Here is a 15,646-nt window from a genome sequence, read left to right as displayed (position 1 = left end):
TACTGCTATACTGGTAACGCTTTGGCGTTTTGAGTCTGGGAGAAATCTCTACCAGTGTTGCACAGCCAGATGAAATCGGTGTTTATTCATACGCGGTCGAGAACTCGAGATCGGTGTGCCCACCGCCCAGTGGAAACATACTGCAAATTAAATCAAGCTGTTTGTTTTTGTTGTGCAAACTTTGCCAGGCTGGGTCTGGGTGCAAGATTTTGGCAGGCTCGCTTCAATTCGAATCAAAGAAGCCTGAACAAAAGTTGCCATCTTTAACAATGAGTACTACAGTACTTAACAACTGAGAAGAATCACGAAAAGATCACAGCTACCAGCTGCTCTCATCAAGAACGTGAAAACAAACCGAAATAAAAGGGCACTAGTTTGCATATACAATACAATCTCGAGTTCTCCAATTCCAACACAATTAACAACAACACCTATATACTGTATACGTAATCGTAAACTTGACGAACTTGCTATGCTCATGAACAATCCTAACGTATGCCTCCGCCCAGCGCCCGCGCGCGCTCGATTCAGGCGGCGATCAGGCGGCGCCGATGCAGGCGAAGGCGCGGACGCTCCGGGCCTTGGGCAGCGGCACCCGGATGAGCCGCCGGTCGGGCGAGAGCCCCACCTCGCCCGCCAGCTCCTCCAGCGACAGGGTCCGCCGGTGCAGCAGCGACCCCTCTGCCTCGGCCGCCGTCGTCGCCGCGTGGACTGGGGACCGCAGCTCCTGCTGCAGCCACCGCCTCCTCTGCTCGGGGTCGTCCAGGTCCACGGGCGCCGCGGAGGAGGGGAGGGCACCTCCGGTGCGGTAGGCACGGCCGCCGCCACCGGCGTGGCTCCGCCGGTCTTTGATGGCCTTGTAGAGGAGCGGGATGAGGCCTTCCATCAGCGAATCGCGACGTGTGAGGTGAAAGGTAGTTGGTGGGAAATGGTTGTGTTCGATCACTACTCACCAGTTTTTGGTCTCGGTCCAGGGGGAGTTTGGTTTGGTTGGCTCGGACCTTCTTCGCAACACTCCTCTTATTCCATATGAGGTCAGTTTTTATGGGTCAGATTATAGGAATGTCACGGTCCTTGGGCCTGTTCGCTTGAACTTATCAGTCGGCTTCTACAATATTTTTCTCTCACAATAAAACAATTTCAGCCGGTTTATCAGCCGATTTTAATACTAGCCGAACAAGCCCCTTGTTATCTGTTTGGTTGACTGGACGGGATCGTTCTGTTTAGTAGGAGGATCGAAGGGTTAGAGGATGAAAGGAATTTTAACACCTTAGCAGTGGGCCCCACAAGACAAGGTTATCTTCCCTGCACCGTCTTCGCTTTTAGCCACCCACGCCGTGGTTACCCGCCCCAGGCACCGCCGCCACCTGCCCCAAGAGCCGTGTCCACCCGCTCAAGCGTCGGCGCCGCTCGCCCTAGGACCACGTCTACCCATTCCAGACGTAGCCGCCTGCCCGCTCCCCCAACACGAAGACGGAGGACCATGCCGTGTACCGGGGATGACCCTGTCCCCTCGATTTCGTGGGACGAGGGTGCCCCGAATCTAAGGGGTATATTCCCCACAGGGACTGACCCGCCTCGACTACGGGAGCTCCTAGGTTCCGTGCGTTCGGACGATTCCCCGCGCCAGTAGGTTCGTGCCAAAATTTTCGCGGTCTGGCAGGAAGCAGCGTGCGCAAGCATGAAGCCACGGTGGGCCATGTGCACCAACAGACAAAAGAAACAGAATTGCTAACATCGTCATATAATGAATGGTCTATAAATTAAAAAAAGTCGTAACTCCTCAACCGTGTATCCAAATTAAATTTCAATTGCACCATTATGTTTCTTACAACAAATGGCACATGAATATATTTAGAAAAACTTTCATTAACGAACATTTATTTCATAAAGATTGAATATTTTCTTTTATTATTGAGCAAAGGTGATATTCTAGGTTCAAAAAATAATGTTCCGCCTTCACAAGAAAAATGTTCTTGATTTAGAAAAATAATATTCCAGATCTAAGAGAAAAATGTTATAGATTTAAGTGATTGGTACTATAATATCCGTAAAATACAAAAAATATAAATATATAGAATTATATAATAAAAGAAATGGAATATAGAAAAATAAAAAAGCAAACATGAAAATAAAAAGAAAATAAAATAGATTATAAAAATACATCATAGAACATCGCATTTATATCATGTGAACATCATAAAAAACATAATAGAACATCACATGTATACTACGTGAACATCACACAATATATCATAGAACATCATTGTATACTACGTGAACATCACATGTATACTACCCAAACATCACAAAATACATCATAGAACATCACATGTATAACACGTGAACATTATAAAAAACATCATAAAACATCACATGTATACTACGTGAACATCACATAATACATCATAAAACATCATTCTATATTACGTGAACATCGCATGTATACTACACGAACATCACCAAAAAACATCATAGAACATCACATGTATAACATGTGAACATCAAAAATCTTAAAAACATCACATGTATGCTACACGAACATCACAAAAAAAAACATCAAAGCACATGACACTACATACCATTTTAATATCGCAAAATAAATTATAGAACATCACATATATATTATATGAACAAAGTATCTCATTGAATATAGAAAATGAAAAAGAAAACATGAAAAAATAATTAAGTAAGGTAAAATAGAAAATAAAAAATAAACAGAAAACATAAAGGCAAAAAAGGAAACAAAAAATAAAAAAAATGAAAAGTAAAATAAAATAAGACAAACAAAATAATTAATTATAGTAAAACAAAAAGAAAAGAAAATAAAAAAATATAAAAATGAAAAAATAATGAAAATCACATGAAACAAAAAATAAACAAAATTAAAAATAAATTGAAGAAAGGAAATAAAAAACAATAAGAAAAGGAAAGGAAAGAAAAGAAAAGAAAAGAAAAGGAAAGGAAAGGAAAGGAAAGGAAAGAAAAGAAAAGAAAAAATTAATAAAAGAAACATAAAAATATAAAAATGAAAATAATAATAAAAATCACATAAAATATAAAAGAAATAAAAATAAAAGCACAAAAAAAGGAGAGAGAAAAATGAAAAGAAAAGGAAAGAAAAGAAAAGAAAAGAAAAAGAAAAGGAAAGAAATGAGAAGAATAAGAGAAAAAAGAGAAAAACTAACGTACTAATATCCTTGGGCTCCCGCGCGTCGTTCGACGCGAGCTTCGGGTCCGGCCGTTCGGACCCAAAAATTTCCACCCCAACTGCCCCTCATCCAAACACCAGAGATCCCAAGACCGTCCCAGTCCATCCCAAATGATGCCCTGAACCAAACACTACTCAAGTAAAAGCACATCTAAATGGAACCTAACTAAAGCATAGTTATCACAGCTCAAAATTGTGAGTAGGGACTTGCTAAACAAACAACTTGGTAAATGATAAAACAAAACGGGGCAAATTTATAAGATGGTGAAGACATTTTTTTTTGAATCATGTTACAGACACACCCTTGTCAACACCCACATAAAACCCATCCATATATACACACGCGCACGCATATTTTTCATTCTTGCGTGGACGAGCTTCCATGTACTATAAATTGTTCATCTTCTCTAATATTGCTATGGCAAGATTTTGAGCCAGGCTTGAGGCTTAGTGGTACTAGAGCAAAGGGGAGAGCAATGAATGCTTTCACCCCATTCCATTTGCTGGAGAAGATGCACAAGGAGGAGAAGCAAGAAGAAAGGACCCACGCCATAATACCTCAAGATTGGTTTCCCTAGTCTCACGTTGACCAAAACTTAATGAATTTTGCTACGCCTTAGACATGCAACCCTAGAGGCCAACATAGTAGTCACCTTTCTTAGTAAAATAACCATAGGTGAAGATACAGTGACGCTAACTAAGAGGGGAGAGGCGAATTAGACAACTTAAAAATTAATGATCTCTAAAACCTACTTACCAAAACCTGTAACACCCGAGGCGTAAAAAATCCTAGGCTGTCACTAAACGTCGCTTCCCACAAACCAAAGTATAAAATCCAGCGGCATAAACCTATAAATAGTGTAAATAGCAGAAACAAACACAACAAAAAAACTATAATTAAGAAAGGTTCTACTCCAATCATATTATTAAACCATGAAGGGTCACCCATGACTAATAAACTAAGTTTATTATAGCAAGTCGAAAGCATGATTATTATCTCTAAGTATGAGGTGTCTCGACTGGCCATCGATTGGGCAACTAGAGGTTGCCCCTAGCTGACTAGAGAGGCTCCTAGCGTCTGGGTGGTGGCTGCCAGACGATGAGGAATCCATTTTGTGAGTGGCTAGGATGTGGCTGAGGGTGGTTGGGGGCGATGGCGGTGTGGCAGGAGGAGGCGAGTGGGATCCAGAACATAGTGCGTGTGGCAGAACCGTCCAAATTAGCACACTTACAGAGGCGCTCGTCTTCCACCAGACACTAAGTACTCCGAACGCAAGCTACAGCGGGCGGTATCCGTCGGGCACACCCCAAGGGAGAACCCAAAAGATCCACATTTTTCCCAAGGATCCAATAATGAGAACGAGTTACAATACAAGTCTATTTTGTACATCAGAGTTTCTTAAAAAGTACATTATTACAATACCAAATATCAGAGTGCGGAATGATAAATAGCAGAATTTAAAAATATACATCTAGCGATAGGGACGAGGATCCGTCTGAGCCCACCAGAAGAATCCTCCACACAAGGTACTTCTCAAGCATCACCTGCAACGGGGGTAAATAAACCCTGAGTACACAATGTACTCGCAAGACTTATCCGACTAGTGGAAATAATTTCCCGACTCCAAGGAATATGATAAGCTTTATGGTTTGCTGGTTTCTTTTTGCAGAAAGCCATACTAATAGTGAGTCCTTATTTATGTATTATTATCAGCCGTATTAAGTTATCACCTAGCCCATCTATATAAGCACCTGTTCTATTTTCAAGCAAGAGTGGAGCAATCAGTTCCATTTCTTCTCCTTTCAACTTTCAGTTCTTACTACGGTGCTAAACCGTAGACAAGCCGTACCGGATCGCCCGGCGATTCGTGAATCAATGTGCCCAGCTGGGTGCCCTAAAAACACACGCCCTGCTTGTATCCCAAGCACAAGCAGGACTAACCCATCACTCTCCTGTCCCGAGTGTCTAGGTCCCCGTCCAAACTTGGACTACAAGCCCCCACTCCTGAGTTCCGGACTCAGTGTGGTGCAAGGACCTCCACCATCTCCGCCTCCAATCAGTCGGTCTAGAAAGAGCCGGATCCGTGACAAGAGAGCAACAAGTCTTCCCTACGCCCATACCCAAGTATGCGCTCGAGGACAATAAATCTGTGACTTGCCTAGAGTCATATGCAACGACCGGTCCTTAATCAACACGGACAGGAAAAAAAGTGTAACCTGAGCTATGCCCTAGTTGGCCGCAGGACACAACCGTTTACACCCATCAATACCCAAACCATATCCCTGCCCGGATCACCATTTACCTTTCCACCATTTTACCATAATTGATCATATTTTATCACCTATTTGCGAGTAACGGCAGGTTACTCACGCTACCGATATCCTGAGCATAGCAGCTACTCGACCTGTACTAGTAGGACTCATGGGTAGATATATTTATGCATGTAGTTTCCATAAAATGCCTTGTAACTTAAATGCACCTCACATATATATATTCAGTGATCATTAAAATAGGGGTTATGCACCGGGGCTTGCCTTGGGCAGGCGACAGGTCAGCAAGGTCAGCACCAGCAGGCTCCGGTGCTCCCTCCTGCACGAGGATCTCCTCCTCGTACTCCTCGATCACCTCGTCGTACTCTGGCTCGCCGACAGGCACGAAGTCTACCAGCTCATGATCTACATGCATGAAATGACGATGCAATGCTTAGGAATATAACAACAGCAACTCTTACAATAACAGTACATCGATTTAACTACTAAGCTAGTGCTACCGACCACGGTGCTAAGCTATCTGATAACAAGTTTGAAATATGACATTCATTATTATTATTATAGCAACTACAGATATTCTTACTCCTAATGCTGATTTACGCTATATACGATAAAGCAAGGGTAATAACTACTTTATTTAGCAACTTGTTCTAAGGCTACAAAATTTATAGCAAGTACATAATATCCTAGTGAACCTACTAGTAAAATTTTCAAAGCTAAAACTATTACCGATTTGCCACAAGAATTCCTACAACATTAAGCTAACTAATATTAAGTTTTTCTATTTTGACTTCACGAACCTAGCATCACAACAGCTAACTGTAATCTAAATACACTAACATGTAGATGATATTTTTGTGAACCTAACAAACTTGGTTTTATTATTTTTGGACATCTACAAGATTTACCACAATTTATCAAAGTTTAGCTTCAAAACTAAATTGAATAAGCATTTACATTTTACTAGAACTTGGAAAAACGAAATCCTACTACATGGCCCAACCCGAGCAGCTCGGCCCAGCAAGGCGGCCGGGGTGCACGCGCGAGCGGCCCTCACACGATCCGGCCCAGGTGGGAGTGGTGGCGGCCCAACACGGGGTGGACAGCCAGGTCGCTGGTCGGGGCGCGCGCGTGTCCACAAGGCGAGGCCGGTGGCCCACACGGCGAGCGCGGACTGGCCTAGGCGGCTACGGCATGGATGCAAGCGCAGCGGACCGAGCGAGGCAGCAGATAGGCCTGGTCCACGGCGGGGGCAGCGACGCGAGCGCGGCAGGTGGGCAGGTCGGCCCACAGCGTGGGCACAACGCTAGTGCAAGCGGCGTAGGCGGGAGCGCAGATCGCGGCGCGAGCTGGCCCTAGGCGAACAGAGCAGGCCGCGTTGTATTTCAAATGTATTCACTGATTTCTTTTCCTACACGAAAATGGCCCTAAAATGGGTGTGACGCAAGGATGACGTCAGGCTGATGTCAACAAGCTAATAACAACAGTACGCACCGCCGACTGCTCTGCTTGCTCTGCTCTGCTCGGGCGTGGTTCTGATTCACGCCGGCTACAGAGAGGAAGCTATACTGTGGTAGAGCTTCGAATGAGGTGAGCTGGGCGATAAGCAGCTGAAGGAGAGGCTAGCAGTGTAATGAATTGAAATGGCAAGCTTTGGTTGCGTAGCTTGACGACGGTGCAGGCCACCCCGATCTTATGGACCCGGCGGAGCGGCGATTTCCAATTGAGGCTCTGTGCGGCGGTATGTGCAGCGAGGTGGGGACGGTTGCGTGACCAGCTACCCAGTGGAGCCGAGGATGCGACAAATTTGATTATAGTGCTGCTGTCACGGCGAATTGAAGGAAGGAGGTCCCACCGGTCATGGCTACAACGAGGACAGGGGTTCTGGCGTGGCATGGCCCGACACAGCCGTGGTCGTCAACACAATGTACTCGCTGCCCATCACGACAGGGAACAGCGAGGCGTGCTCCTAGGTGGCTGTCCGCACGGCGAAACCCATAAACCGACGAAGCTCGGTGATACAGCACAGCAGACGACGCCGGACAAAGGAAACACTAGCGCAACATGACAGCCGAAGCGATGGTGGAGCAGGTAGGTCGTCCCATGCACGTGCAGCCATGGTGAGTCAACGAGGACCAGTGCCGGGCGCAGCGATGGGTGGCGTGCAGCGTGACCGGAGTACCGCGCGACGCGACGTCGAGGCAGAGCCTCTAGAGTCCGGACAGTAGTTCGCTTGCGTGCGTGTGTGGTGAGTGTCGGCAGATACGACCGCCCGAGCTGTGGTGCGGGACCTGGTGCACTCCCGGCTAGAGCAGGGCAAGGCGCTGGTAGTGCTCGGACAAGTGCGTCAGCCGCGGCGAAGTGAACTGTGCGCTAGCGTGTAGCAGCCGGCAGCCGAGGCAGGAGCACCAGGACCAAGCGTGCGATGGGCTAGCAAAGGACGACAGTGTGGACGTGGCTGGCACTTCGATGCACACTGGGCGAGCCAGCAGCGGTGCCAGGCAAAGCAGCAGTGGTGACCACAGTCAGCGCTGGCTTTGTCCAAAATAGGTGATGTGCACGGTTATTAAAGCAGTCGCAAAACCCTATCCGAAGGTCCAAATGCCAAACTACTTCTCCCATACTCTAGTGGGTACGTAGATCTATCGACCTAAGCCGCGACACCATGCCACTTCTTAAGCCGATCTCTCTGCAAAAATTACCAAAAGTGGCTTCGTCGACCCATTTTTAAACTTACGCGGAATGACATAACTTCGAACAATTTCACGTCAAATTCCAATTCTGACCTACTGGATATGCTAGCTAACGAACCTTGTCCGCACATATTTCATTGTTGCCTATGAAGTACGCACTACCAACTCTAACAAAGTTCGCATAAACATTCTATAGCATTTTCGCTCGATAAAAATTCGCTCAGAATACTAACAATATTAAACGACATGAAATGTAACATTGTTTCTTGTTTCAAATAAATGTGTCAAGTGACAGTATATTGATTTATACTCCAAATTACACATAGGTACAAACAAGTATGATGCTCATGCAATGTTTTAACAAAACAGTACAATGTAACACCGAGGGTGTTACAAATCTACCCCCCTAAATCAAAATCTCGACCCTGAGATTTCGTGTGCCTAGTGTGAGAAAGAGATAGGGAATACATTTTTGATGCAGCAACTAACTATCTGAGCTAGCGAGAAGGTGGGGGTAATGCTACAATAGGTAACTCTCTTGTTCCCAGGTGGCTTCATCCTCTGAATGATTTTGCCACTGCACCTTTTAGAACTTTACCACTCTGTTCCTGGTCACTCTCTCCTTCTCATCAAGATTTTGATAGGGTGCTCCACATAAGTTAAATCTGGCTGGAGGGGAAGCTTTTCAATTTCCACAGCTTCAGCAGGAGCACGTGAGACATTTCTTCAATTGTGATACATGGAACACATTATGTACCGCAGATAAAATATCAGGAAGCTAGGAGACGATAAGCAACAGGGGCCACATTGTTGCAATCACCTGGTACTGGGCCTACATACCGAGGGGCTAGCTTGCCATGGACACCAAACTGATGCACCCCTCTCATAGGAGACACCTTGAGATACACATAATCCTCAGCTGCAAACTCCAAAGGCCTCCTTCGCTTGTCTGCGTAAGCTTTTTTATCGGCTTTGAGCTGCCTTCAAGTGGCTTCGAATACTGTTTACCTTCTCTCGAGCCTCTTTTATGAAATCAGGCCCAAAGTACCCATGGTCTCCCACTTCGACCCAGTTCAGTGGCGTTCTACACTTCTGCCCGTATAGAGCCTCAAATGGTGCCATGCAGATGCTCTCTTGATAGCTATTATTGTAAGAAAATTCAGCTAACTTCAAACATTTATCCCACTTCTCAGGAAAAGAGATGGCACAAGCCCTCAACATATCCTCGAAGCACCTGGTTCACCCTTTCAGTTTGGCCATCGGTCTGTGGGTGCTACTGTTGAGCTTCTAAGAAGCTAAGTACCCAGACATTCCTGGAGTTGCTCCCATAAATGAGAGACAAAAACTGACCCTCTATCAGAGATGATAGTAAGAGGAACTCCATGTAAAGTCACAATCTGATCAAAATATATCTCCTGCATACTTCCTGGTAGTGTATCTAGTGTCCACCAGAATAAAATGGGCAGACTTGGCTGAGACGGTCCACAATGACTCAAATAGAATCAAAGCCCGTGGAGGTGCGGGGTAAACCCACAATGAAATCCATAGAAACATCCTCCCATTTCTAGACAGGGATGGGCAAGGGCTGCAAATATCCTGGGGTATGCATATGATCTGCTTTAACCCTGCCATAAGTGTCACACTCCTGCGACGTGCCGAGTGATGTCCTGCTTCATGTTAGACCACCAGTACAAGTGGCACAGATCATGATATATCTTGTTACTGCCAGGATGAATAGATAGTTTTGAATGGTGAGCTTCATTCAAAATCTTCCTTTTTAGCTCTTCATTGGATGGAACCACCAATCTATCCTTGTATCTCACTATTCCATGCTCATCAATGCTAAAGTTAGGGCCACGCCTTCGGCCATCAATTTTCTGATATGGGGAATTTCTTCGAGGTCTTCCTTTTGCTCCCGAATAATCTGCTCCAGCAATTCTGATGTCAATGCAATGTGAGCCAATACCTCTGCATGGTTGAGAGACAAAGGTGCTTCTTCAACCTGATGTGACTTTTGGCTCAAAGCATCAGCTACAACATTGGCTTTTCCTGGGTGATAATGTACTTCCAAGTTGTAATTCTTTATCAATTCTAACCATCTCCTTTGCCTCATGTTCAGCTCAGACTGGGTGAAAATATACTTGAGGCTCTTGTGATCTGTAAAGAGATGCACTTTGTTGCCCAACAGATAGTGCCTCCAAATCTTATAGCGTGGACCACAACAGCTAGCTCTAAGTCATGAGTGGGGTAATTTACTTCATGCTTCTTCAGTTGGGGCGAAGCATAAGCTATCACACGCCCATCTTGCATAAGCACACACCCCTAACCCTGTCTTCGAGGTATCACTAGTATACATCAAAGGGCCTATCAATATCTGGTTGGGCCAACATAGGAGCAGTGGTCAGAAAAGTCTTCAGAGATTGAAAAGCTTCTTCATAGGCTGGGCTCCAATCAAACTTAACTTCTTTTTGGAGCAGCTTGGTCATTGGCTAGGCTATCTTGGAGAAATCAGGAATGAAACGCCGATAGTATCCAACTAGACCAAGGAACTGGTGAATCTGAATGCATAGACTTAGGAGACTTCTAATCCAATACATCTTGCACCTTGCTGGGATCTACAGAAACAGCCTTCAGGTGTCAACACATGCCTAAAAACTGCACTCGATCCAACCAGAACTCAGTGCTTGCTGAATTTAGCATACAACTTGTGCTCCCTTAGCCGAGTCAGTACTATCCGAAGGTGTCGAGGCATGCTCTTCATCATTCTTGGAATAGATCAGGATGTCATCAATGAAAACTACCACAAACTTATCCAGCTCCGGCATGAAAACTGAATTCATCAGGTACATGAAGAAGGCAGGAGCATTGGTGAGACCAAAAGACATCACTAGGTATTCATATAACCCATACCTAGTAGAGAAAGCTTAGTCTTTGGTATATCATGTGGCCTGATCTTGATCTGATGATAGCATGATCGAAGATCTATCTTCGAGAACACTTTGGCACCAGCTAATTGGTCGAACAAAGTATCTATGCGGGGCAAAGGATACTTGTTCTTAACTGCTATCACATTAAGAGGGCGGTAATCCACACACATCCACAAGGTACCATCCTTCTTCACGAAAATAGTCGGACAACCCCATGGTGAAGAACTAGGACTGATGAAACCTTTGTCCATCAACTCTTCTAGCTGCTTCTTCATTTCAGCTAGTTCCCTTAGAGCCATGCGATACGGGCGTCGGGAGATAGGGGCAGTACCAGGCTCAAGCTCAATGGAGAATTCTACCTCTCTGTCCGGTGGCAACCCAGGAAGATCTTCAGGGAAAACATCCAGAACTTCACATACTACCGGGATGAAGGTAAGATCAGGAGAGGCTTCAGCATGGGTAGCAATAGGCAAGACTGGATCTGAGGGTACAATAAGAGACATCCTATCCTCAGAAGAAGGAAGCTGTAACTCCACACTTCTCCTCTTCATATCCAATACTACCCCATACATCCAGCAACCAGTTCATTCCAAGAATAGCATCAATGCCTTGCCCCAGCATGACCATGAACTGTAGGTGGTAAGTGTGGGTGGATAATACCAAACTTACTGTATCCATGCGGGTATTGATGAACAATTGTGAACCCATAGTACGGATCTTATAGGCATATGGTATAGCCATAAGTGGTAAGTTGTGCCGCTCTACAAACCCCATGCTCATAAAGGAATGTGATGCACCAGAATTGAACAACACCAAAGCTGGATGGGAGTCGATGGTAAACATACCAGCCATCATCGGCTCCTGCTATAGAATCTGCTCAGCATCTATGAAATGCACCTGGCTAGATCTGCTAGGCACTTTCTTCTTGATTATGGTCCTCTTGACAAGCCTGGAATTTGCTAACGGTTGAGTAGACTGAGCTGGCTGGTTTTGGGGGCAAGCTCGGGCATAATGGCCATCTTTGCCACACTTGAAGCAAGCACCCGGCTTGTTCCCAAACCCCTGATGAGGTGGGACCTGCTGTCCCTGAGACTGCTAAGGCTGCACCTGCTGCTGGGGTGCATGGTACTGTGTTGAGGAAGTTTGAGAAGTCTATTGGGTCTGCCAGAATGAAGGCCCGCCTGATGATTGATAGGGCCCCCGTTGGACAACCTGTATCTTTTGTGTGTGAGGGTGGCTAGAGGATCCAACTGCCACCCGCTTCCTCTTCCAATTGGCCTGAGACTCTCGCTAAAAAACCTCCATGGCAATGGCGGCGTTCATCAGTGCCCCAAAGGTCTGATAGTTCGCCGTGTACAGCTTCTTTTGAAGGATGGGAGCGAGACCGCGAAAGAAGCGGTCCTTCTTCTTGTCATCAGAGTCCACATGGATGCCAACATACTGAGCCAAGTGATTGAACTTATTCACATAACCCATCACGGTCATGCTCCCCCTGGCGCAGCTCTAGGAACTCAGTCACCTTCCGGTTGATGACACCAGCAGGGATAAAGAACTCTTGGAATGCGGTGGTAAACTCTTGCCAGGTTACCAGATGATCAGGCTGCTCCATGGCATGGAAGGTGTCCCACCATATGCTTGCGGAACCCAAAAGCTGATGCGCTGCAAAGCGCACCTTCTACTCGTCGGCCACGTCGAGCATGCAGAAACTTCTGCTCCATAATGCGAAGCCAGTGCTCCACATCTAGAGGCTCATTAGATGGGGTGAAGGTGGGTGGGTGAGTCTTGAGGAAGTCCTGGTAAGAGGACGGTCCCTCAGGACGGCGGGCACCACCCCCGTTCCCACCGTTGCCCCCTGGGGCCTCCGCGGGCGAGGCCCGCGATAGCTTGTGCCATTATGTCCATGGCACGAGCTGAACTCTCGGCGAGCAGCCAACACCTCCGCCATCATCTCAGCATGGGTCATCGGAGGCGGTAGGTGGCAGGAGGAGCGAAAAGTGGAGCCCCATGGCTCTCCCCGTTGGGCTCATTGGGCCCGGCCACTCTCGTCGTGGACCTCGCCAAGACCGTGAGCCGCCCCCGCACTGGTGCTCCCATGTCCAGACCTCAGGTTCATCTGTAAGAGATAGAAACCATCCATTTAGAACAACCTTCTCGATCAGAAGCAAGGAATCAGAGGGATGACGACACATTTATTAAAGCATTCCGTTAGTTAGTCCTATCAATTTACTAATTTAATTATACATGAAGGGGGAATTTCAGTTTGAGTAAGATGCCATTATTATGATGCATGCTTTGGCCTATACATTCACTCAAGCCAGAATATAGCGGCATTCGTAAAAATATTTCGGCACATCGCACACTCACTTCCCGTATACTAAGCGATTTCTAACGTAATGTAAGTCAGTGTACCTACAGAAAATTGATTAGATAAAACCAGTGCCGCTATCCTATATAGACCATATTGCTAGGGCTTATACTTATTTAACTTAACTTAATCGCATCCTACTTTTCGCAAAGCTTTTGTTGGTCAAATTTTTAGTTTTGAAAAGAGTGATGAAACTCATAACCATTATTGGCTCTGGTACCAACTATGGCAGAACCGCCCGAATTAGCACACTTACGGAGGCGCTCGTCTTCCACCAGACACTAAGCACCCCGAAAGCAAGCTACGGCGGGCGGTATCCGTCGGTCACACCCCAAGGAAGAACCCGAAAGATCCACATTTTTCCCAAGGATCCAATAGTGAGAACGAGTTACAATACAAGTCCATTTCGTACATCAAAGTTTCTTAAAAAGTATATTATTACAATACCAAATATCAGAGTGTGGAATGATAAACAACGGAATTTAAAAATATACATCTAGCGATAGGGACGAGGATCCGTCTGAGCCCACCAGAAGAATCCTCCACACAAGGTACTTCTCAAGCATCACCTGCAACAGGGATAAATAAACCCTGAGTACACAATGTACTCGCAAGACTTATCCGACTAGTGGGAATAATTTCCCGACTCCAAGGAATATGATAAGCTTTATGGTTTGCTGGTTTCTTTTTGCAGAAAGCCATACTAATAGTGAGTCCTTATTTATGTATTATTATCAGCCATATTAAGTTATCACCTAGCCCGTCTATATAAGCACCTGTTCTATTTTCAAGCAAGAGTGGAGCAATCAGTTCCATTTCTTCTCCTTTCAACTCTCAGTTCTTACTATGGTGCTAAACCATAGACAAGCCGTACCGGATCGCCCGACGATTCACGAATCAATGTGCCCAGCTGGGTTCCTCGAAAACACATGCCCCGCTTGTATCCCAAGCACAAGCAGGACTAACCCATCACTCTTCTGTCCCGGGTGTCCAGGTCCCGTCCAAACTTGGACTCCAAGCCCCCACTCCTGAGTTCCGGACTCAGTGTGGTGCAAGGACCTCCACCATCTCCGCCTCCAATCAGTCGGTCTGGAAAGAGCCGGATCCGCGACAAGAGAGCAACAAGTCTTCTCTGCGCCCATACCCAAGTATGCGCTCAGGAACAATAAATCTGTGACTTGCCTAGAGTCATATGCAACGACCGGTCCTTCATCGAACACGGATAGGGAAAAAAGTGTAACCGAGCTATGCCCTGTTGGCCGCAGGACACAACCCTTTACACCCACCAATACCCAAACCATATCCCTGCCCGGTCACCATTTACCTTTCCACCATTTTATCCATATGTGATCATATTTTATCACCTATTTGCGAGTAACGGTAGGTTACTCACGCTACCGATATCCTGAGCTATAGCAGCTACTCGACCTGTACTAGTAGGACTCATGGGTAGATATATTTATGCATGTAGTTTCTATAAAATGCCTGTAACTTAAATGCACCTCACATATATATATTCAGTGATCATTAAAATAGGGGTTATGCACTGGGGCTTGCCTTAGGCAGACGACAGGTCAGCAAGGTCAGCACCAGCAGGCTCCGGGGCTCCCTCCTGCACGAGGATCTCCTCCTCGTACTCCTCGATCACCTCGTCGTCCTCCGGCTCGTCGACGGGCACGAAGTCTATCAGCTCGTGATCTACATGCATAACATGACGATGCAATGCTTAGGAATATAACAACAGCAACTCTTAAAATAGCAGTACATCGATTTAACTATTAAGCTAGTGCTACCAACCACGATGCTAAGCTATCTGATAACAAGTTTGAAATATGACATTCATTATTATTATAGCAACTACAGATATTCTTACTTCTAATGCTGATTTACGCTATATACAATAAAGCAAGGGTAATAACTACGTTATTTAGCAACTCGTTCTAAGGCTACAAAATTTACAACAAGTACATAATATCCTAGTGAACCTTCTGTAAAATTTTCAAAGCTAAAACTATTACCGATTTGCCACAAGAATTCCTACAACATTAAGCTAACTAATATTAAGTTTTTCTATTCTGACTTCACGAACCTAGCATCACAACAGCTAACTGTAATCTAAATACACTAACAGGTAGATGGTATTTTTGTGAACCTAACAAACTTGGTTTTATTATTTTTA

General features: G+C 45.5%; 1 protein-coding gene across 1 annotated transcript; it reads right to left on the bottom strand.

The window, feature by feature from the left end:
• Nucleotides 1-224: 224 nt before the first annotated feature.
• LOC136514127 (uncharacterized) lies at nt 225-995 on the bottom strand. Its single transcript, XM_066508115.1, has one exon. It carries the CDS (start codon nt 884-886, stop codon nt 539-541), a length of 348 nt encoding a protein of 115 aa, XP_066364212.1. The 5' UTR covers nt 887-995; the 3' UTR covers nt 225-538.
• Nucleotides 996-15,646: the final 14,651 nt, after the last annotated feature.

This window comes from Miscanthus floridulus, chromosome 16 (assembly GCF_019320115.1).
Source record: "Miscanthus floridulus cultivar M001 chromosome 16, ASM1932011v1, whole genome shotgun sequence".
Taxonomy (NCBI): domain Eukaryota; kingdom Viridiplantae; phylum Streptophyta; class Magnoliopsida; order Poales; family Poaceae; genus Miscanthus; species Miscanthus floridulus.
This window is presented reverse-complemented; position numbering and strand designations above follow the sequence as displayed.